At 34.5% G+C, this 24011-nt stretch overlaps 1 protein-coding gene across 4 annotated transcripts in view; it reads right to left on the bottom strand.

The window, feature by feature from the left end:
* LOC143249202 (transcription factor 12-like) overlaps positions 1 to 24011 on the bottom strand; it is a 126223-nt gene that overhangs the window by 65749 nt on the left and 36463 nt on the right. For 2 of the 4 annotated variants that reach the window (XM_076498670.1, XM_076498671.1), the window contains exon 5: positions 21125 to 21157. In XM_076498670.1, the coding sequence (XP_076354785.1) occupies positions 21125 to 21157 (33 nt within the window). Of the gene's footprint in view, positions 1 to 12395; positions 12638 to 21124; positions 21158 to 24011 lie in introns of those variants that run through there. The other 2 variants (XM_076498673.1, XM_076498674.1) reach the window with 1 other exon arrangement.

Raw genomic sequence — 24011 nt, 5'->3', positions numbered from 1 at the left:
TTCAAGTCCAAGATCAATCGAGTAAGTTATATGAATAAATTTTCAAAATGCAGAATCTTTGTAAGTTTACGTATCTCGAAGATGAGAGAAATATAACTTTCCAGCACAATTGGTAACGCTAACTAATCAATCACTGAAGGTTATAATACTAATATTGTCCATATTCTCCAAATGTCCACGTGGTCTGGCATGACTTGGTGGTTAAGGCGCTCGACTCGCAACCTAAAGATCATGGGTTCGAATCCCCGTTACTAATTATATTTACTCTTTCAATCGTGGAAGAGTTATGATGTGATGGTCGTTCCAAATATCCTCTGTTAAAAGAGTAGGCCAAGAGTTGATAACATGGAATATCTACTTCTCACTTGTAAATGAGGCACGAATTAGCGAAGATAGCTTTGTGCAAACTTTAAAACAAGTTAGTAAAGAATCCCTTTGTCATAAAAGAAAAGTCTGCCTTATTACAGTTAAAAAAATATGAAATTAGAGGAAGTATTTTGGTTAAATACTGTTAAACAGCGTAAAAACAGCTGTTTTTCATCTTTAAGTCAAAACACTTGCAGTTCTAATTCACTAATCGAGAGATTGCGATGAATAATATGTATTCTTCTAAAATTTGAATAACTGACATCACACAAAATATTTATTTTATAGATTTTTATATAAAATTTAAGATCTTGAATCTACCTAACAAAACAACATGGGCAATTCCTTTACCATAAACAAGAAATACACAGTGACATCCTGGTAACTCCTCTAATGATACATTGTTAATTCCCCTACCATAAACAAGAAATACACAGTGACATACTGGTAACTCCTCTAACGATACATTATTAATTCCCCTACCATAAACAAGAAATACACAATGACATACTGGTAACTCCTCTAATGATACATTGTTAATTCCCCTACCATAAACAAGAAATACACAGTGACATACTGGTAACTCCTCTAATGACACATTGTTAATTCCCCTTCCATAAACAAGAAATACACAGTGACATACTGGTAACTCCTCTAATGACACATTGTTAATTCCCCTTCCATAAACAAGAAATACACAGTGAAATATTAACTGAATTACCATGATAATTTAAAAGAAGCTTACTTCCGTAATAATAGTTCAAGTCATTAAGTTTAGGAGTGTTGAATCTACCGACAACAAGGTTGTATTGGTTTTCGACCCTCGAGGGGCAAATGCTTCCCATTCCTTGAACAGATGTATTTCTGCGGTGAATGGCTATAAATTATACGATACTTGTGACGCCAGCACAGCTATAACAATTAATAGTATAAAACTACGAGCTAAATGGGAGTCAGACCATCTTTTTCTACACTAAACATGTTACAATTTGAAGTCGCAACTAATACATGAAATATACACCTGTTGATTGTTTGTTTTGAATTTTGCGCAAAGCTACACGAGGGCTACCTGCGCTAGCCGTCCCTAATTTAGCAGTGTAAGACTAGAAGGAAGGCAGCTAATCATTACTACCCATCGCCAACTCTTGGGCTGCTCTTTTACATAGTGGGAATGACCATCATTTTATAACGCTCCCATCTGTTGGATTAACCCAAGTAAAAAATAAACTACGATTTATATTTACTGTAAGTATGCAGTACTAACAATATAACCAAATATCTGGTTAGCTCACATATCCTGACAAAAGTAACTAGTTCTGCGAATTACACTATGTAACATAATTTTTACTTTTTCTTGTTCCTGAGCAGAAAGTGTTATTTCCCAATTGCTTATGCATAAAGTAAATGGAAAAAACCTATTTTTCTCTTCAAACTTTTTGTGACCTGTGAGCGTATAACGAAAACATGATGAGAGACCATATTTCGAGGCTAATACGTGAAAGTGATTTACATTACACTCCCAAATCTCGAAAAACTACTCACTTCTAAACATTTTTTTTCATTTTTGTATAACTTTAGTATAAATACATGTAAATCTTGATTCATATATTGTTTTATTCAGACCTTATGTAAATGAAAATGCACAAAAACTGCCTAATTTTACATAGAAAATAGGTGAATTTCTAAATTTCATTATCCTGATCAGAAAAGCAAAGTCTGAAGGGAATAATGGCCATTTTCTGTACTTTTACAACACAAGCAATTAAGAAATAACACATACTATCCAGGAACAAAATTTGTTTTACATAGTGTTATACAGTGTTATCGAAACGATACCCGAGGAACAGTATTTTTTAAAAGGCTTTCACATACATAAGTTATTTCTGTGTTGCTACTTTTATTAAAAAATATTAATAAAGACTTAACTTAGTACTTTAATCGTAGATTAAATAAATTACAATCATTCGGTCATTACATAGTTTTCTTTTTTTGGTTAGTAGTGTAATTGGAAATGTATTGTTACAAGGTACATTTCTGTTGTAATGTAGATTTTTGTTGAAGGGCACCTGATGTTAATGTTAAAAAAGTATAATAGTATGTGATATTTAGTTCTAAAAAGGTTTTAAAACTGGATTTTCGAGTAATTTCAAGCAGTAAGCTGCAAATGTTTTAATGAAACAACAAAATAAGTTATTTATAACTGTGTTTCAGCTAGTGGCGAATTAATCGGTGTTTTATTTCTCATTTAATGGATCAATTAGCCATGAAGTTGTACAAGTTTATTCTAATGTTAATGTTATGGCCATTATCTAATTTCACATGGAACTAGTTGTACTACAAAAAGGAATAATAAAAAAGGTCTAATTTGGGAATTAAACACTTACATAGTGTTAAAAAGGTCAATGGCTTTAAAAAACGTTTGTAAGTTGGACATTGTCCAACATTAAGGGTAAACCATGGGGACAAAACATGTCTAAAATAGTGCCGTCGTTGAGATTCGTAACAACGGCAAGATAGTAAAATGTGGCTCATAGTGACCTGAGTGTGACACAGACAAAACACTGGTGCATCAGTCCCAGATAAAAGAGAACGATGAGTTAAAAAAACTTTGACCAATGCGTAGTCTAGTTAGGACAACTTCCTCTTCCCGATCCGTACTGGGGCAAGACGGCCAAAGTCCAATATAGGGTTTTATTTGGAAGAACTTGTTTTCACGTTGCTCACTCCAAGTCCACTGCCAACTGGCACGGAGCCGAGCCTTGAATACAGGGCCATAGTCCATGTATGGAACAGGATAGCAGTGTTAGTGCCAGAGAATACAGACTTAGCTGCGGTATCAGCGAGTTCCTTCCCGCGAATACCAACATGGCCTGGTATCCAGAAGAACTGGATATAAATAGATGTTGAAGAAAAACGGGCCAGTCGGTTTTGAATATAAGCGAGAATAGGGTGAAAACTGACGTGAAGCGATTCCAGGGCTAATACAGAGCTAAGTAAATCGGTATAAATGGTACAGTTCGTTTATTGCATAGCTTCTATGTGATCCATGGCAAGAGAAATGGCATACAATTCTGCAGTGAACAAAAACTTAGAGGGGATTATGTGTTCAACAACCGAATTACGGCAAACATTAGCAGAGCCCACACAGCCACATGATTTCAAACCAGGATGGTTCGAAAGATGTTCGGTAAATTGAAGACGATACTTCCAATCATGAGTATCTGTCTTCTTAAGATAACTCAAAAAAGGTCACAATTTGGAATGGTACTTAGCCATGGTAGGATGAGCTGATCTGTGGATACCGCTATGTCATCCAAAGATAGACCAATTCACCGAACTGCACGTGGAGACGAAGGCTAAAAAAAATGGCAGACATTTTATTATGAAAAAGTGTGGCCCACTGAGTAAGGAAAACACAACCCCACGTGAAATTCTGTGGTGAAGATCGAAGTTTTGAAGTGCAGAAGGCCCCTGTGGAGAGCCAAAACCCCTGATGATAAACAGGGTTCAACATTTACAAGGCTGAAGTCCTGGCAGAGCCATAGACCAGAGACCCATAGTCTAGTTTTGATTGAATAAGGGACGATAGATTTTTTAACATGGAACATCCATCCACCCACAAGAGGTGGAAGAGAAAATACGGAGTATATTCAATGCCCTTGTACACTTGACTGCTTGATATGTTGTATAAAGGTGAGCTTATGGTCAAATATAAGCCCTAAGAACTTTGCCTCAGGTATCAGAGAAAGCACAGCTTCACCAATATGGAGTTTAGGATAAGGGTGAATACCCCGTTGATGGCAAAAGTGCATGAAAACAGTTTTGGAGGGAGAAAGGGTGGAACCGTTTGCTGTGGTCCATGTCAGTAAATGATTAAAGGTAGTCTGTAGCTGCTACTCAGTATACCTCATAGTTGACAACTGACACGAGATGTGGAAGTCGTCGACAAAAAGACCGTTTGCAACTGTAGGAGGTAGTTGTCCACTGATGTCATTAATCTTTATAATGGAAAGTGTGAGACTCAAAACATAGCCCTGAGGGTTTTCAAGTTCCTGTGGGAAAGAATGGAAAAGTGTCAAACCCACACGGACCTGAATTATCGATTTACTTAAAAAAAATTAATAAAATCGGTAAATTGCCATGCAACCCATACAAGAGGAGGTCTCGCAAGATTCCATACTTTCACTTTGTATTATAAGCTTTTTCAAGGTCAAAAATACAGAAACAAAATGTTGTCTTTTGAGAAAGGTTTCCCTGATTGATGTTTCAAGTCGAATCAGGTGGTCCGTGGTGGAGAGCTGTCTTCAAAACCCACACTGAGTGGGTGAGAGGAGGTTGTTTCATTCGAGGAACCAAGCAAGACGACCATTAACCATCCTCTCTAAGATCTTACAGAGATAGCTTGTCAAAGCAATTGGACGGTAGTTCAAAGGAATCTTGAGATCCTTCCCAGGTTTAGGAAAAAGGAGTACAATAGCACGGCATTAAGCATCAGGAAAAATTTTATCCCTCCAGATCCAATTAAAAACAATCAGAATAGCAAGAGAGGCAGGAGAGAGGTGGCACACCAACTTGGAATGAATATGATCAAGTCCAACTGATCATATTGTACTGCCAGACCAATGAAGAGAAAGTTTAAGTTCCAACACTGTAAGGGAGTGAATATAAAAACGATTAGCCTGAAAGGAAAAAGGCGATCGTTCTGCTCATGTTTTGATGGCTAAGAAGATGGGGATGAAGCAGAAGTGTTAAATGCATGAGAAAAACATTTGCCCAGAGTACTGGCGATGCTCTGGGTATCAGCAACTTCTTGGCCATCAGAGAACAAAATTGAAAGGAGGCCAAAGGATACTGGCCACTAACCTTTCGAATTTTGTCCCAAGAAAAGTAAGAGAAAAGTGAAGGGGAGCAGATAGAAAGATCTGCAGCAGTAAAAGACTGACTAGGTGCATGAAGTATAAGAATCAGTACTAAAGAGAGGCAGGTTGTGGTCCAAAAGCATATACTCTATAACACGACTCCTCCCCCTCAATACTAGCATCATCCCAAAGGGTTTTATATCCATTAAAATCCCCATTAGTAAGAAGGGAATGGTAACTGCTAAATGAGAGCATCAAGGTCTGACTGATTATAGATCTCATCAGGAGGCAAGTAGAGAGAACAAATAGTGATGGTATGACCCAAGGAAACACGGATGGTTACAGCCTCCAAGGGTGTATGAAGTGACAAGGACAGAGTGGGCACACGCTGATCAACCAGCAATGCCACCCCACCACACACTCGTCCATCACATAACCTATCGTTTCTATACAAGGAAAATTGCCGAAGGGTGACTGTATCAGCAGGTTTCAGAAAACTTTTCTGTGAAAAGAGGTACACGGGATAGTAAGAATAAATTGAAGTCTTAATGTCATCTAAATTTGACTGAAAGCCTCGACAGTTCCACTGAATCAGAGTGGCCATTGTTATTTATGCAGAGGAGAATGTAGTGGGGAGATCTTCTGTCCACATTTTTTTTATTAGATGAAGATTTATCAACCTCCATGGATCCTGCCCTGGGTTGGGTAGAGAGGTGTCTGTCTGTCGACAAAGATTCCAGTGACTGAGAGCGTGAACGAATGGTCGATTTACTTTTCGGGGCTGCAGGATAGGATGGACCTGAAGAAACATTTGAACCTGAAGGAAGTGAAACTGGGCAGTCACTGGAAGGAGAGGTAGGGACAGAGATGAAAGTAGACATAGATGCATCAACTTTTTTAACTATGGGGAGCACAAGGTTTTTAAGATGTTTTGAAAACGACTCTGATCGAGGCACAAAAAGATCTTTCTGCTTTCCCACTGTGATAGTGGAATGTAGTGCAGCAGCATATGTCTGAGATATAGTTGGGGTCAATAATTTCCGAGCCTCTGAGTAGATGACATTATTAACAGACTTTAAGCATTGCATCTCTTTCTTTTCTACCCGTTTAGGGCAAGAAATAGAGCAAGAGGGGTGTGGGCCACTACAATTAACACAGCGTGGTTCCAAGTTGCACTTGTAAGCTTCATGACCTTTACCACCACAAAGCACATACCAAAGAATCACATGATGTTTTTTAGTGACCAAACTGCTGACTCTGGAAACATCTGAGAGAGTTAGGAATGTAAGGCCGCACCTTGCAGTTCCGATAACCTGCTTTGACTGTGGAAGGAGAACAAGGTGATGAAAACGCTAACATCAGAACATTGGTAGGATCCATAATTCCATCTTTACGGGTGAAAATTCGGCGTACCGTAGTAACACCTTGGCTGGAGAAACCAGCATGGATTTCCGACTCGGAAATGTTCTTTGAATCCCTCTCAACTACAACACTTATGGAAGAATTCAAAGTCGCATGGAGAGTAACCTCAATGGGCATATCTCCAATGGCTTTTCACTTGAAGAGGAGCTTGGTATGTTGTAGTGAAGATGTTTCTACTACAATTTCTCATGAACACAGCTTTATTTGCTGACTTTGGGGAGCCAGCAAGTCCCTCTAATCCCTTCTGAATGAAAAATGGAGACATCTGCCCCAAGGATTTCTCAGATAAGGAATGAAGAATCAGAAATTAAAGTGTAGAATCTGGATGTAACGGTAAACTGTACAACAGTTATCCATGCGTGGTCGTTTTCCAATGATCTTTTTTTCAAATCTTTCATGTATTTTGTTAGAAAGAGGGGTATCCATAAAAAAAGCTAAATTTCAGTTCCCACTGACTCCACCCTCCATGGAGCCCTTCGAGGGGTGCACTACAGTGCCAAACGAGGACATTGCAGCAATGCCAGGGTTTCATGAGCACTATATCCAAACACCAGCATCAGATACAATGTCCACAACACTTGCTGAGAACATCCAACACTGGTACTTGGTTGACCCTAACCCAAGTGGACCAGCCAATTGATCCTAGGGGACCACCTCAAGGCTGCCCGTCTGCAGAAATTCAAGGCCAAAATGGTGTGTTAGGGTTTGACCCCTCAAACACCAGGATCCTTTCCTCCCCTTCACGAGTCACCACACACAGCAAACATGTGGGTGGATGTTTGAATCCCAGAGGAGGTAAACTGAATGAACAGAACCTTCCCTGGGAGGTCCCCTCATCATGTACAGGAGTTCACACGGAGGGGTTGAAAGAAGAAATAAACTAATCTGTTATTCTCATATTCTGAATTATTTTCATCAGATATTTTAAAAAACCTCTGAACAAAAAAATAACATTATAATAAGAGATGTCAAAAGTGAGACTATTTCAGTGAAAATGAAAAATTTTAAAAGAAAGAAGCATATTATGTAAAAGTGAATTAAAAATAACAACAAATGTAATGGAAGATGGGAATGTTGAAGCTATTGGTGATGTACAGAGAGACTACAACAATAATACTGAAGAGTCACATACCGGCAATGATGACAGGGCTGAAGAAGTACAAAAGAACATCAACAAAATCAAGTGAAGTAAGGAAAGATATAATTGAGGTATAAAAGTATATCAGTGCACTTACTCAAGAGCTCCAACTTAAAACATCACCTACTACAAACAATGTAATATAACCAATTAGTTCTTCCCCTGTTACTACTACAGCTGTGTTGTCTACTACAGAAAGACCTTTCTGAACTACTGCAGTTATGATACTGGCAAATCTACATTCAGAATTTAGTTGGCCAGTTCATTATCAGCTAAATGAGAAACCTATGGACTGGAAAGTACCATGTCAGTTTAAAATTATTCCCAAAATGAAAAGGTGAAATAGTGAACAACAAATTATTCATCTTGTTGCCCATTTAGAAGGATCAGTTTTGAGATTATGTAACTTTCTAACTGATAGCCATAACAACTATAAATCATTGTTGACCAGTTACTTTATCCAACAGGTTTGAAGTGTTAAATTAGAAACAGGTATTTAGGACAAAGTTCCAGAAGAGTATACAGATTAAAGAAGAGACCTTGACCCAATTTGCATAAGATTTGGAAAGGCTTGCCCAAATATCTTACCTGGATGATTTTTGTGAAATGAAAGATTCATTAGCATATGATTAATTTACAGATATCATAGTAGACAATGATGTAAAAATCAGTTGAAGCAAATTATATTTTGATCTTTAAGGATAGCACTGTCATTGGTAATGGAACTAGACTATTAAGGTTACAGATAAACAACTAAAAATGCCACCTTGAATTTGTCCTGATATTGTACATAATAAGCACAGCACTTAGATAATGTAATCACTTTCTCAAGGCTTACACCATCCTAGTCACTAACACTGACTCTTTGTGGAGAGAAAGGGTAGTAGATGGACAGTGGAGGTAAGTATTATTGGTTTCTTCAATCGTTTGTTTAAAATTTTTGTGCAAATTGCATGAGAGCTATCTGCCATAGCCATCCCTAATTTAGCAGTGTAAGACTAGAGGGAAGGCATCTAGTTGTTACCACTCACCACCAACTCTTATGCTACTATTTTACAGTGGAATCGCCCATCACATTACAATGCCCCATGACTGAAAGGGCAAGCATGTTTAGTGAGATAGGAATTCAAAGCCACAACTCTCAGCCTATGAGTCAAGCACCCTAATTACATGGCTATGCTGGGCAAGTGTTATTGGAAAAACATTTTCAGTTTAGGAAAACATTAATTTTCACCACCTGCTGATGCAATAGCAAGAATTTCACACTGATAAGGTGGATGGGGCAGTGCAAGCATTATTCATACAGGAAGCATCTGCATGTAACAGAGGTGGACCAAAATAAGATTGGTAGATAAGTAAAGGAACTGCTCTACATCAAGAACAGGTATGCTCTTCACCTGGAACTTAGTTCATGTATCAACAGTGGAACATTACACCAATAATAATAATTATATACCAGCAACAACCATATAGCCAGAATTTACAGCTTATGGAATTAATGGGTCTTGGTCCTTACATCCTACTACGGTAGTTAGGAATATCAGACTGCAATGTTTTATATATATACTTTTTATTATATCCATAGCTGTGGTTGTAGGGTGATACATTACAAACCACCAGAATCATGACCAGAAAGTAAGTAATACCAAAATGAACAAACTTACTCCTCCACCTGAAAAATTCCAAAAGACAACACCGCAGGCTTGGAATGACAGGGTCAGTTATACCTTATTTAACCAAAGGAACAGAACTCATCCAGTCTGGAATTATAAAAACTCATTGTGTCTCCAAGATGAAATGGGTAAGGAACATTTCACTTGCCTCTCAAATTATTTGAGATTTGGAACACTGCTCAACTAAGGACCAATGATGGATTCACTTTGCATTCAGAAGTATGAGAAGATAGAAGACTTCCTTCTATGAACAATATATAAAACTGACATTGACTAAAGAAAAGGGCCATGCACACTTTAAACATACAGCATAATGACAAATATGAACCATTATCACACATAGTTTCCTGTGAAGGCTGGAGCCACTCCTACCAACATCTGGGAATAACATTCATGGACTCAAGTGGGAGGACCCCAACTTTGCTCTCTTCTCCAAACATGGAGGAACACGCTCTAACACTTTGAAGTGAAAGCCTTTGTCCACCACCCTAGTTACTGAAAACTGAGAGGGATAAGAACTCCCTAGTTCTACTTGTATTGTAGAATCTGTGGGGTGATGCACACTGATTATTCCTAAAAACAGTGCAATAGGTGAATCACATTCCCTAAACTTTAAAAAGCAAATCAGCTCTTACTTATTCAATTCAATTACCAGCAAGGACATGCAGAATCCTCTTTAGCTTTAATCATGATAATCCATAATAATATTAGTAGAAACTTATTAGTAGAAAATAAACCTGCTGAAGGGTCCAAAATACTCATTGAGAATACTTCCAGAAGTTCATCAAGGATGGAAGAGCCAATAGATTCTCAATCACCTATCCTGGAATTACCATTCCAGAGACAAGATGCTATCCCATCTGTTTATTGTGGTTCTCACAAAAGAATATACTTGGTAAATGAACAGTTTAGTGTTGCAGTTACTATTGTTTGTAAAGCATTGTAATTGTGTCATAATATCATACACATATTTACTGGCACACTGCAAAAGCAACAGTAGTTTAAACAAAATAAAGGCATACCTTATAGTGGATGGCATATTAGATGTATTATTCTGAAGACCATGTGTCAATAAAGATATAAATCCCATGAAAAAGGGGTAAGCACAAAAGAGTAAATATGGCCAACCAAAGGTAAATCAGAGTGTAGTCTTAAATGGGGCATCTGCAATGTTTAGGCTTATAAAACAGTTACAGGAGGAAATAAACTAATTTGTCATTGTGATATAGACTAGACTAGATAATTCAGTAGAACCTGCTAACAAATGAACATTAGCAACTCGTAGCAAAATACAAGAAAATTTTACTCAAAACTCATGAGGAAAGTACATGGAAATAAACAAAGTAGGTGTAATAAATTATATTATCATTTTGAATTCTTTAAAGTCTTACATCAAATTTTTCTTTAGAGTTCAGCAACTTGATACTAATTTGGAATAAAATGATCTTTCTAATGTCCAAACAAAAGAAACAACAATAGTTGGGCAGGCCAACTTTGGTTGAAATATGAAGTTACCATTGTTTAAACAAACCAAAAAATTGACAATATACTTGAGAATCAATTTATTAAGATGTCCACATGGAAGAAAACGAGCATTTAAAAAAAACCCCATAAAAGTAAGATGTACAAAATGAAAGCCTCAAAAAGAGTTAAAAGATGTAATAAAAGCAAATTACCAGTTACTTTACTCTTGTATACATAAACCTATAAAATCATTATAGTCGAAAGTATAAAATTAAACAAAGATACAATCATGTTTGTTCATTGTTAAGTACAAAGTCCTATTTATGCGGTAACAACTATGTATCAAACCTCAACTTTTAGGGTTATAAGCCAATTTATCTTTGAGCCAAAGGGGTGGGGAAATAAGAATATAACATACACAGAGAAAACTAAAAATGAGCCTTTAAAATAAAGACTAAGATTTAAATAAATAGCACACAACAATCACCATAAGTGTAAACACATGCTTTGAAAATCCCTAATAACCCTTTAAGTTCTCAGTGTCCAACAATTTAACCTAAAAATAATATTTCATTATACATCATAGTTGCAGTGTTTTAGGGATTTCGCTAATGGTTTATTTAACTTTACAACAGTATTATCAAAACTTGATTTATATGTAGTCATCTTTAGTTTTGCATTTTGATTAGAAACATTACTTTTTATGAAAACCATGTTACATTTCAGAGTTTAAATTGTGCACTCTCCATCCAACAAATACATATTTTACATAAAAAACCAATAAAATGATCCAAGAAGAACCCATATACTCATGATAAAAGCAGCTCAGAACAAAATATTCGAATTCACTTCTGATGGAAGGTTTACTTTCCAAAAGTGTTGTGGTTCATTCTTACAATCCATGAATGGAAGAGTAGGAGAGTTTCTTATCATCAACAATACTACATGCAATATCCAGTGTTGACAAGATGACTTTCACCTAATACCAGGGCTCATCAGGCCGCTTGGATACAAGTTTTCTTCATTTGTTAACTTCCTACGTTTAACGATCTATTCAGAATCAAGGCCATCACCACTAGTTTCTAAACTGGATATCAAAAACGTTTCTATTTTTTCTGGTTCAATCCTTCTTAACTATAAGATATTTTAATTTATTTACTATGCCTTATATTTTAAAATACCCAAGCAACGGGTTGGGTCCACCTTCATTTTCTTTTCTAATATACTATAAACCTACGCTAGACTACCAGTAAAAAAAAATAAAAGTCGAAAAAATCTATAGTTTGATCATTTTTTAAGATCTTTGTATGTGTTCTGTATAAAATCAACTGAAAAATAGCTAAATTATTGAACATTTTGCTTAGAGATCAATGTGTAATATAGTGCAGCAAAACACTGTTATTGTGTCACAGTATCCTATAGTTACTGATGGATCAGTTGAGCAACAGTAGCTTTATCAAACCAAAGGTGTACCTGATAGTGGACCACATGGTTAGGAGGAAAATTCAGCTGAGTTACGTCCGCTGGAAACATTCTGAGTGTTCTCTCAATGCCACCAGATGGGCTGAAGACGGACTGATGCATTGGATTAACACATAAGTTTCGAAAAACGAAAAACACTTGCAGAGAAAAACACGACCTAGAACGGTCGAAATAAAGCAAGGCGCAAGAAGTCCCGTTACGACAATTACACTATTCTGACGGGACGGCTGAGGAGACGCCGAAATTATCAGGTCGGGCTGTTCCATTTTACTTCAAGAGAGGGAGATGGCTGTTTTCGGCCACAGGCGTACTTATATCTCGCACACAAAGAAATTCCTTATAACAGCACGTGTGTGTGTGTGTGTGTGTGTGCATGTTTACAAGGGCACTTTATTGAACCTGGGCCTACCCCAAGTTTGGAGATTACAAAAACAATTGTCTTGCTCGTACTCACAGCTGTTCACCACCCCAACCCCCGTTTGAAGCGCGCACACACACGTTTCATCAAAATTAAGTCATTGGTAGCTATAAAAACACAAAAGTTAAAATGACACACTTGACAAACCGCCAAAAATAAATACCCTCAAAATTATAAAATACATCAACTCTAAAAAGAAAGTGGGTGAATTTTCTTTTTATATAATTTTTATTATCCAATCTACTCACTAAAACGTTTTGGAATGACACTGAACCGTAATATAATTAACTAAATTAAGCTCTATACAAACTTAACAATTCGTCTTTCACCTAAAGCCGATACAATTAAAAGAGACAGGCGATTCATCGGTCAAATGAAATAATAAATAACGTAAAATATATATATATATACATAAAATCAAAACGCGATTTTATAAAACAATGCTGATAGTTAATTAACTATTACTAAGAAATGAAAACATGTAACAACAAGTGAAATGAATAGTGTTTGTAACGTGTAGAGATAACGAGTTTATACATCTGTTGTAGAATATCAGATACTTTATACATCTGTTGTAGAATATCAGATACTTTATTCGAGATGAAATTAAATTGTATAAACTGAGCCCGATTCACGGTCAAGTGGCCTCCGCACAATGACAAATCCAGGTCCGGTTCCCTCCAGGAGTCACGGATATGTGGTACTGCTGCTAATGGGATGACAGGTATCCGGTTAACATAATACACCTTACTATTTACGATCATCAAACCACGTTATTTGTCAGTAGCGCCACTTTATAAGTAATTATGTACTATAAACACGGATCTCGCATAGAATCATGCAATCATGCGTAACCTGTAGAAAAGGTTTAAACTGTCCAAGTTTTCCTGTAACTCTAAAGCAGTTTAGTTTTATTTAGTGTCTACAATCATCATACCCGAACTCAACAATGGCTTAACAAAGTGTTTAATTAATATAACTAAAATTTTAAACAGTTGATGTTTTAAATGTTAATTTACAAATAGTTGGCCTAGCTGATATCTGATGCTTACGTTTATTAATTTTCAATCAAGTCAAGCTACCTATTTAGGGTGAAACTAAAAACCAGTTTGGTAATAAGTATAGATAATTAAGAACGCTTGCTACTAGTTGCTACTTATAAATAAATATTAGAATGCACTTCTTACGAATTGAGTTAAAGATATTTTTGGCCATAATTCTAATAATACCACAAGAGGTTCAACCAGCTTGGGCAATTTCGATTAAACTTAAATATGCATATTAAGAACACAATGTAAATAAATCTCTATAGTAAATATATAATAATAAAAAATTAAACTAAAAGTAATACAAACTAGATACATTAAACAGTCTAACCAGTACTGTTAATGAAAGTAACAAAAAACTGAGAAAACAAAACTATGTTTATACATAAAATTAGTCAATCATAATAAAGAATGTTGACCAATTTTAATGTTAATTTACCATAATATATGATTCATAATGCATATGGTCAACACAAGAACTACTACACACTAAGCACAGATTTTTATTCCACACAAATGGTCACTTTTAACCAAAACTAGAAAATTTTCAAACTGGACTGCACCTTATGCAACATAAGAACAAAAAGCCAGGTCAAATACCTCCACAATGTTGAGACCTAGCTATCTTTAATTTTCAACTGCTGACTTAAAGAGACAAACCAGTAAATAGTACCAACCACCACAAGAGCTTTTTTAGAGCTCTTTTAATCAAATGACAATTAACTGTCACTTTAATAACATACCCTCAGAAAATGTTTACATAATTAACCCTAACATGGCCCAAACCTTTATCTCTTTCATTTGCAGTCAGTACACTAACCACGAAGCCAAATCCACTGCTAGCAACAAGTATGAAAGAGTATACATTAATACAACACAAATTAACATCAAATTAAGCTGAAGTGTGTTTGGACATTATACATTTATCACAGGTTTATTTCTCTAAACCCATCACTAAAGAAGTTTCAGTCTCATTATTTAACAGTGTGAACTACAGCTCAGGTGCTGATGTACTTGGAAAATTTTACTCTAATATTGTTAATTAATGAACTAAATAATTAGATTCTGAATGACCTTACAAATCATTTGGTTGGTACTTTCCAAGTTTTGAATTGAAGGTAGTAAAAGTCTTATAATATGATGGAAACATGACAGTGACAATAGAACTAATATACCCTTGGGTAAAAATAAGTATACTATTATACTTTAGGTAATTTTATCATTCATGTCTATCATATTATAGTACCTACACAATAATCTATTTCATAAATGTGACTTAAATTGGGTTACAACATTAAATAATATTTTCAAAATTTGTTCCAATTCACTTCAAGAAACATGAATAATTTAATATAGTGATTTGTCCAGTTCCTATCACAAACAAATTCTCAATGAAATTTTCAGAATTTGGTCATAAGAATATATCCTCAAATTTTAGAACACAAAATGATATTTATAATAACAAAATGGTTCCTTTAACAATACTTCCTTTACAAACACAACAGTTTCGTTACTTCAGTTTCCTTAATATTATACTGTATATGTAAAATGTTCCCATGCCAGATTTCAGCTTTAAAATATTTTAACAAGAAATATTAGAAAAACAGTGGTTTTTATAAAGGGTGTTCTTTTTAATGAGACAAACCATATAAACATGATGCTTTGAACTTGCACAATAAGTAAATATCTCTATTTCTGGTCAAATCCATAGGTGCTTCTTGTTAAAAAAATATGTATACACTTTAGGATTCACCTTCTTTAGTTTCTTTGTGACATAACATATAAGTACACATGTGATGTGCCCATACATAAATATTTATGATTCATAAACAAACATATCCTCTCATTGTGTAAATACTGCAATGTTTCCAAAGTAACAGATCCTCATCTTATGGAAGTTCTTAACCTCAATGTTTATATCTTACATATACACAGCTATTCCACAAACACAAACTGCTATGAACAAAACAGTTATCATAAAGTCAGTCTCTCTATATAAATGTTACAGTCTTTCTGTAGAAATGTCACAGTCATCCTAAAGTAACATCACAGTATATCTGAATAAACAGCAGTCTTTCTGTAGAAATTTCATAATCTCTTTATAGTAATATCAGCCTCTGTACAATAACATCATTCTTTTGGTATAAATATCACAGATCACACTCTCTGCAGTAATGTCACAGTTTTTTTCTGCAGAAATGTCAGTCCCTATACAAAATATCAATCTTGCTGTAGTAATCTCTCAGTTCATTTATATAAAAGTCGCAGTCTCTCTGTACAAAGTATCAATCTTACCGTAGTAATCTCTCAGTTCATTTATATAAAAGTCAGTCTTTCTGTACAAAGTATCGATCTTGCTGTAGTAATCTTTCAGTTTATCTATATTAACATCACAGTCTCTCTACAGTAACATTACAGTCTCTATGTGCAGAACATAGCATCCATAGTAAAGTTAGTCTCTATAGTAGCATTACAGTCTCCAGTTACACCAGTCTTTCTTTCTGCAGCAATGTCAGTCTATATCAATGTTACAGTTTCTCCATTGAAATGCCACAGCATAACTACACTTTCTCAGTCTCTCTATAGTAATGTTAGAGTTTCCATAGAGTGACATAACAGTTTCTCTGTGGTGATGTCACAGTCTGTCTACAGTTGTAGTTAGACTCTCTGTATGAATACTGCAGTCTTTCTACAGTAGCACAGTCACAGTCTCTCTCTACAGTAATGTCACACTCTCTCTATGGCAAAGTTATGTTTTTCTTTAGTAAAATCACTGTTTTTCAGAAGTAATGCCACAGCAGCTCTATAGTAAAGTCATATGATAAAGTTTCTCTTCAGTGAAGTCACAGCTTCTCAGTTGTAATGTCACAATATTTCTACAGTAGTAACCACACTCTCTGTAATGAAGTCATACTCTTCATATAGTGATGGCACAGATTCTTTGTGATAAAATTATACATTCTCAGTAATAATGCATGGTTTCTCTGCAATAAAATTAGTCTATCAGCAGTAATGTCACACAATCTCTAGCAATCTCATAGTCTCTGTGTAGTAATGTCTTTGTCTGTATGTAGTAACATTACAATTTCTCTATATAGTTAGGTTCCTGTCTCTATAGTAAAGTCATAGCATCTTAGTGGTTATCTCAGTTTCTGTATCATAATGTCCAGATGCATCAGTGCTGGGAGTGCTACACTCTACATACTTGACTTGTATAGCAACTGTAAATTATATTATTATATTACTAAATTAATTTTTTAGTGGAGGAGCTATGCCTCCAGACTTCCCTAGATTGAACTACATTTGGCAGCATGGGAGCTTCTTTTAGCAGCTCCTTATACTTTCAGTCTAAATTTCTTATTGTAAAACCTGCTGTCAAGCCAAACACTCCCACTTTGCAATTCCTTCCAACACCACTAATGTCATAGTCTAGCTATAGTAATGTCACAATCTTTTTACAGTTATTTCTCTATAGTAACATTGCTATTTCTGTAACATCCCAGTCACTATAGTAAAGTCATAGTGTCTTTGCAGCAATGTCAAACTCTCTATTCCATTGTCACAGTTTTTCTAAAGGAGTCTCATAGTTTTAATGTACTAATGTCACAGTTTCCCTATAATAATACCACATGCTATGATGATTTAACATGATTGTGTGAGTTTGAAATCTAAATGACATTACATTAGAATTTTCTTTTCTCTTATAGATGTGTGCTCTGTAAATACTTGGCTATTTTTTGCACTGCCAAACTAGTAAAGAAAGACCAAAACCCCTTATTGATTTCTGATGTGAAAATGCCCACAATCTTTTGATAAGATCAAAAATAAATAATGGACTGAAAAGAGGATGACCATCACCATTGATATTATGCAACATCTTTGCACAAAAATGACACAAAATCCAGTTGCTGACATAAGATATGACATCATGGGATATTGACCCCAGTGAACAGTAAGAAAAAAATGCAAACTTTTCACCAAAACCTATTCAGCAATTTCTTGTAAGAGGTGCAATTTCACAAAGGACTGAAATTGTTTCTAAATATTTCAAATTAAATAATGACTGTATATTACCACGTCATTAACAATTAGTGATGCAATTGTAAAAGATAAATGTAAGGACATTCAACAGAACCTTTGAAAATACTTTAGTTCTCCTTACATCACAGTATTTCAATTAATACTTCATCTTTGACAAGTTAGTTTGGAAGGAGTATGTAATGGGTTACTTAACCATTGCAAGCCGATGAAGCACAAATTCATACGTCTTGTAAAACAAATATGTGAAAATCAGGTTAGCAATAAATTTGACTGTTTTCATTTTATATTTTTAAACTTGCCAAATTTTTCACATACCTTAATTTTCTTTATAAAATGGAAAGAAACTTAGCTGAAAATGGTTATATCTAATCAATCACTTTAATTAATAATTAGTTATTTACAATTTATCAATCTCTTTTATACATCAGTAGTTATGGATGATGATTTTTCAAGTATCATGTATTTCCCATTAAAAATATTGGAATAACAAACTGTCTAATGTCTTTCAAATGAACAACTGACCAGTTTCTTTAATGGTAATGTAGCTAAGAAACTAGGTAGATAACTTCAAGAAAAGGCATAAAAAGTAAATGATATATTTTTGTAACCACTTATCCTAATTTTCAATCAGATGTTTAACAGAGTAGCTTCCTATGAATCATTATTTAATAAAACAAAATATGAATTTTTTATTTGATTAACTAAAATTATTATAACCCTGTAATGACTGTAAATAAGTTGCTCAAAAATAACACCTTAACTGTGATACTTCTGTAGATTATGTTTTGATTTGATTTGAATTTCGCACAAAGCTACATGAGAGCTATCTGCACCAGCTGTCCCAAATTTAGCTATGTAAGACTAGAGGGAAGACAGCTGGTCATCACCACCCACTGCCATCTCTTGGACTACTCTTTTACCAACAAATAGTAGGAGTTACTCTCACATTATAATGCTCCCACAGCTGAAAGGGCAAGCATGTTTGGTGCGACAGGGATTCGAACCAGCAACCCTCAGATTAGAAGTCAAGTGCCTTAACCACATGGCCATCCCGGGCCCTATAGATTATGTAGGATATCTATTAATTAACGATAATAATAATAAATAAGGTACATGGATTCCATTTTTAAAATTATTTTGCAAAATTGCTATTAAACAAGAAAGTAAAGTCAAAAATCCAGAAACGTTCAAAACATAAATACCCTACATTAAAATATCTTACATTTCCTGTGGACCAATTTCTTATAAAATTGAGTTTAAAAAAAATTATAGAAGCCTCTTAAATGTTAATTAGTTGATAATCAAACAATTCTGTATAAGTAAATTAAAATGCATAAACAGCTTGAACCAATAACACATAACTATAATAAAATTTGAATATTGTGTCTGTAATACCATTACACAGACAAAAATACTCTGAACCAGATAATACAATAGCATATTTCTATATTGTTTAAACATTCTACAAAGTCGACTTTAAATTTTCTGACTAGTTTAACTTTAAACTGGTTGCTATAAAATGTTGTAAAAATGCAACTGATGAAGTATAAGTTACATCAAACCAAAGTAGGAAAACACATGATTTTTAATTATCAAACGTTGTAAACTATTAATCTGTTTCCTATAAAAACTAAAATGGTTTTATATCCAGAAAGAGTGAACAAAGTCATGAACACAATAAAATAAGCTTTTCTCTAATTTTATTATACTTCTGTCTATGGCTATAAAATCATAAACCTTAACAAAAACACAGAAAATGAAATCAACATGCCTCAAGTGAATAATGCATACCATTTCCTATACACTTATATTATACAATGAAAACACTCTGATTTTAACAATGCAGAGCAAAATGTAGACTTTATTTTTTAAGTGATTATGCAATTAGTCTAATACTTCAAATAAAAACTTTAATGATACAAATATTTAGCTTTTTTCATTACTTCCTGCCCCATTTCAGCCATTATACTCCTTATATCTATAGTAATAATGTTTCTTTTTTATATACAATTTGTATATAGTATTAGTTATTTGTGGAGTTGTATTTCAATAACTACAACAGTAACCATCATGCATATTAATACTATTGTAAGAATATTCTCTACTATTACAATGTGATCATAAAAAATAATAAAATAATTATAAAAAATTGTCAGTGTGATATTAATAACAGTGACAGAATTATAAATCACTATAAAGCATGTTTCATATACAACAAACAATATATAAAAGTTCATACATTTTTTTTACAGCTATTGCTCTCCTACTTTTCTCATATTGTTCTTTACATAAAACTTAGATTGGTTTAGTTATTTAACACACACACACATATATATATATATATATATATATATATACATATAAACACACACACAGCATAACAAGAGAAAAAACTGCATCTTTGATAAAATTTGTTATAATTTTTTTATTTTACATCTTTCCTGGAATATTGGTAAAATTTAAATACTAAATACTGTTTATTTGCATTCAAAATCCTTCAAATACATACATAATTGTTAAAAACTGAAAGGTAGTTTCATCTGTCACTCAAGATCTTCACTAATCATAATCCAATTCAACACAAGAACAACATTTTTTAAGAAACGAAAAAAAATTAATTCTTCGTTTGAAACAAATAAAGTAACTAAAATAGTGTCCTGTCATGATTACACTTGAAACACAAAGCAGTTTAACAATTAAAATATGTACTGAATTTGATAGTTTATACTGAGTTGAATACAATTAAAGTACTGGCCTAGGCATCAGTGATTTCTGTAATGTGGATACGGAATAAGTGGGTCTTTAACAAAGAAAATTACTGAATTGGAACTTTTCTACGACTGATACAAATAACTGCCAACAACTAAGGAATAAAAATGGCTGATAGTTACGAAAACAAACAAAAACTTGTAATTTTGTTGATCTTATGTTTCATTAAAATTGAAAAGAAACAATCAATTGGTATCTTGATACAGTTTGTAAAATTTGTGTATTTCTTTGATATTAACATAAAGATTGGTCTTTATAAAAATTCTCAAATATCATTTCAACATTATGGACTACTTTAAGTAAAAGATCTTTTTTTATTACTGCAGTTTGCTAACTTGGTAATAAAGATGATTTCTCATGTTTTGTAGTAATTTTAATGACATTTAATAATTGTTATTTTTATCATTAAAAATATTTCTCAATGTCATATAGTTTCAAGTGCTTACCCACTGTTCTTCTAGTTCTTCTATGTCTTCCATCTACATGTTATAAACAGACTGATATTTTAACTGAAACAAAATCTGTATAAAAGAAATCTGAATTCAATACAAAATTTCAAATAAATAAATGCTGGATGTTTTTTTAGGTTCATGAGGAAATTATGAGAAAATTAACAATTTCCAATACTGAAAATGTATTTCTGATAGATATCTTTTCTCACATAATAACTTTCCTCAATTTGTGATGTCCTCTGTATGTGCACTTTTAGCTTGCTGCAAAACGTTGAGGCTTCCAACTTACATCACATCTTTACATGGTACAGTTGCATTGTAGCATACAAATGAGCAGGCAGCAATCCTTCAGCAACAGCGGTGCAACATATTCTCCTAGAACATTTGAAAAATCTCTTTACTGAAAAGTATAATCATTAATTCAAGATTAGACAAAAAAAGATGTTTTGAAATAGCAGGATGGAAACAGTGGAGAGACCAGTGCAAAAGTTACTTAGATGACCACTCTTTGAAAAGCATTCAAAGAGAACCCATTAAATGCATTACCCTAAGACGTAGGGTCACATTCATGGGAGATCACATCATATCCTCTACCAGAGTATACTCTAGTACATGTAAAAGTAATGTCACTAATACAAGCAAAATAGATGTTGTTAAGTGGCTGGGATACTTCAGACCATATTCAGTGGGTAAACATCAATTGAAAACCAGGCAGCATTGGGTACGTGTCTTCAATTCTGCAATACGATGAAGGTCTCAACTGTTTTCACCTCAAGATCAAGAAGTAGAAGAAAAATGTAACTTTCATTTCATCAACCAAGACATGGCATCCATTACACAAACAACCCCAGGTCACCCAATAGCCCAACACCCAGGCAATGAGAGGAAGAGGAAATACAAACATGGTGGTCAACTACAGTTCAAAATGAGACAGAATTATAAATTGTTCACTATGTCTGCAGTAGGAAGAGGACCCTTACCAATCACATGTGTGAGGACTTATGTCAGCTGGTGTTACACTGATCCAACACCAGCCAACTCAACTTCCAGATGTTGGATGGGAGAAAGCCAGCTGGAAGAGCAAACTGTATATGGTAAGTTTGTTCAGTACAAAACCACGAAGCATCAAATATCTGTCTTCTGGCATATGATAGGCAGAAAGTACTCACCATCTACCCCAACAAAAAAACAAACTGACCCACCCTCCACTGGGTGGAAGTGATCACACACATGAGGAAGTTTCCATGACCCACCTCCCACCAGTTTGAAAATGGGAAGTAGCAAAGACTTCTGTACTCTGCTAACACTAGTTTATTCATGATAGCCTATGAGTTGGTATAGTCTGACTCAGACATTACTTATGAAACAATATATTACAAGGAACTCTCAAGCAGTTTTGTGGAACACCCCATCTGATCAATAAGTCTTATAAACTGTTAAAAGTCAAATAGTGTAAAGTTAAATATACCCAGAGAGGTAACACTTGCCACTGAGTGGGATCCAGAGACATAGAAATAAATCATTTTAATGGTAAAATATATAAACAGATGACTATGTAGAACGGAGACAGGAGAAAAAAAAACGATCATAGGCAAAATGTAAGATGTAGAACCAAAATGAAAGACAGTACAAGGAACAAGAAATTAAAGGTTAAAAGAAACAAAGGATAAGTGTGCATAGAACAGTAGTTTGGTCCAAAAAGGAAGGAATACAAAACAAGAAGATTGAAGGTGGCAAAAAGAACAAAAAACATAGAATAGAAGGAGAGGAAAATATATAATGACAATAATAAAACATAAAATAATTAGTCAGAGCTGCCCAGTAACCAGCCATGTTAAAAGATGATAAGCCTCATTTGAAGAGTCAATGAAAAAATTTAGAAAGATGGGAGATGAGAAGAAGGAAATGGAAGAAAACATAATGCAGAGATCAAAGAAAGATCAAACCAAGCAAGAAAAACATAAAGAAAGCTACACATAAAGAGAGTCCAGAATGTTTTACAAGAATCTGGAAAAACTCATACATGTAGGAGTAATAACACTGTCAAATAGGAGAAGGAAGAGTGAGAATTAAGGAGAAGAGAGAATGTCAGGCACAAAGAAAGAGAAGAAGAGGACATAAAAAGGTGTGATAGAGAAAACCATGGCTGACTAACCAACATAGAGTTATCAGAAGCACAAAACACAAAGTGTTTAAAGTGAATGAAAACACAAGGAAGAACAGTAATAGCGTAGACATGGGAAAAAAAAATTAGACCAGTTCTGATGTAATGTATATCTAGCTAAAGCTGAGGAAAGAAAGACAAGGAACTAGAAAAAGGGAAACAGGATGTTGAGAAGACTGGCCAAAACATCAAGAAGTATTCAGATGAGAACCCAGCCACTTGAACACCAGAGGAATGATGGGCAAATCCATATGGAGTATCTTGGTGGGCCTCAACAGATGATCTTCAACAAAATTCAGGGCATCCCAGAATAGAACAAGTTATTAGATGTAGTTATATAAAATTGGCTATGAAAAGGAGATCAACAGGAAAATCAAGAAGAAAAATTCCCCTCATGATTGATAAAGGATACAAATACAGAGTTGTTTGCATGTATCATCAAGTTTAGTCTGCAAACAATCGTAAAAACTAACTTCAATGTACTACTCTTAATTATAAGTGATGAATTTGAAGGGATCATATCTTATGGTACCAATGACACATTTTTTGAGTGTCACGATATGTCCCCCATCTCACCAAGGTGGCATCTGGAAACAGAAGGTGATCCAGATGACAGAAAGAGGAATACCCACTATGGGAGTAGTTTTAGCAACTCACCATGTAAAGATATTAAATAAGAAAAGAGAATAGTTTGAGACAAATGGCCCTTAGGAAGGA

Source organism: Tachypleus tridentatus, chromosome 4 (assembly GCF_004210375.1).
Source record: "Tachypleus tridentatus isolate NWPU-2018 chromosome 4, ASM421037v1, whole genome shotgun sequence".
NCBI classification, from domain to species: domain Eukaryota; kingdom Metazoa; phylum Arthropoda; class Merostomata; order Xiphosura; family Limulidae; genus Tachypleus; species Tachypleus tridentatus.
Note: the sequence above shows the minus strand (reverse complement) of the source record. Positions and strands in the feature narration are given on the sequence as shown.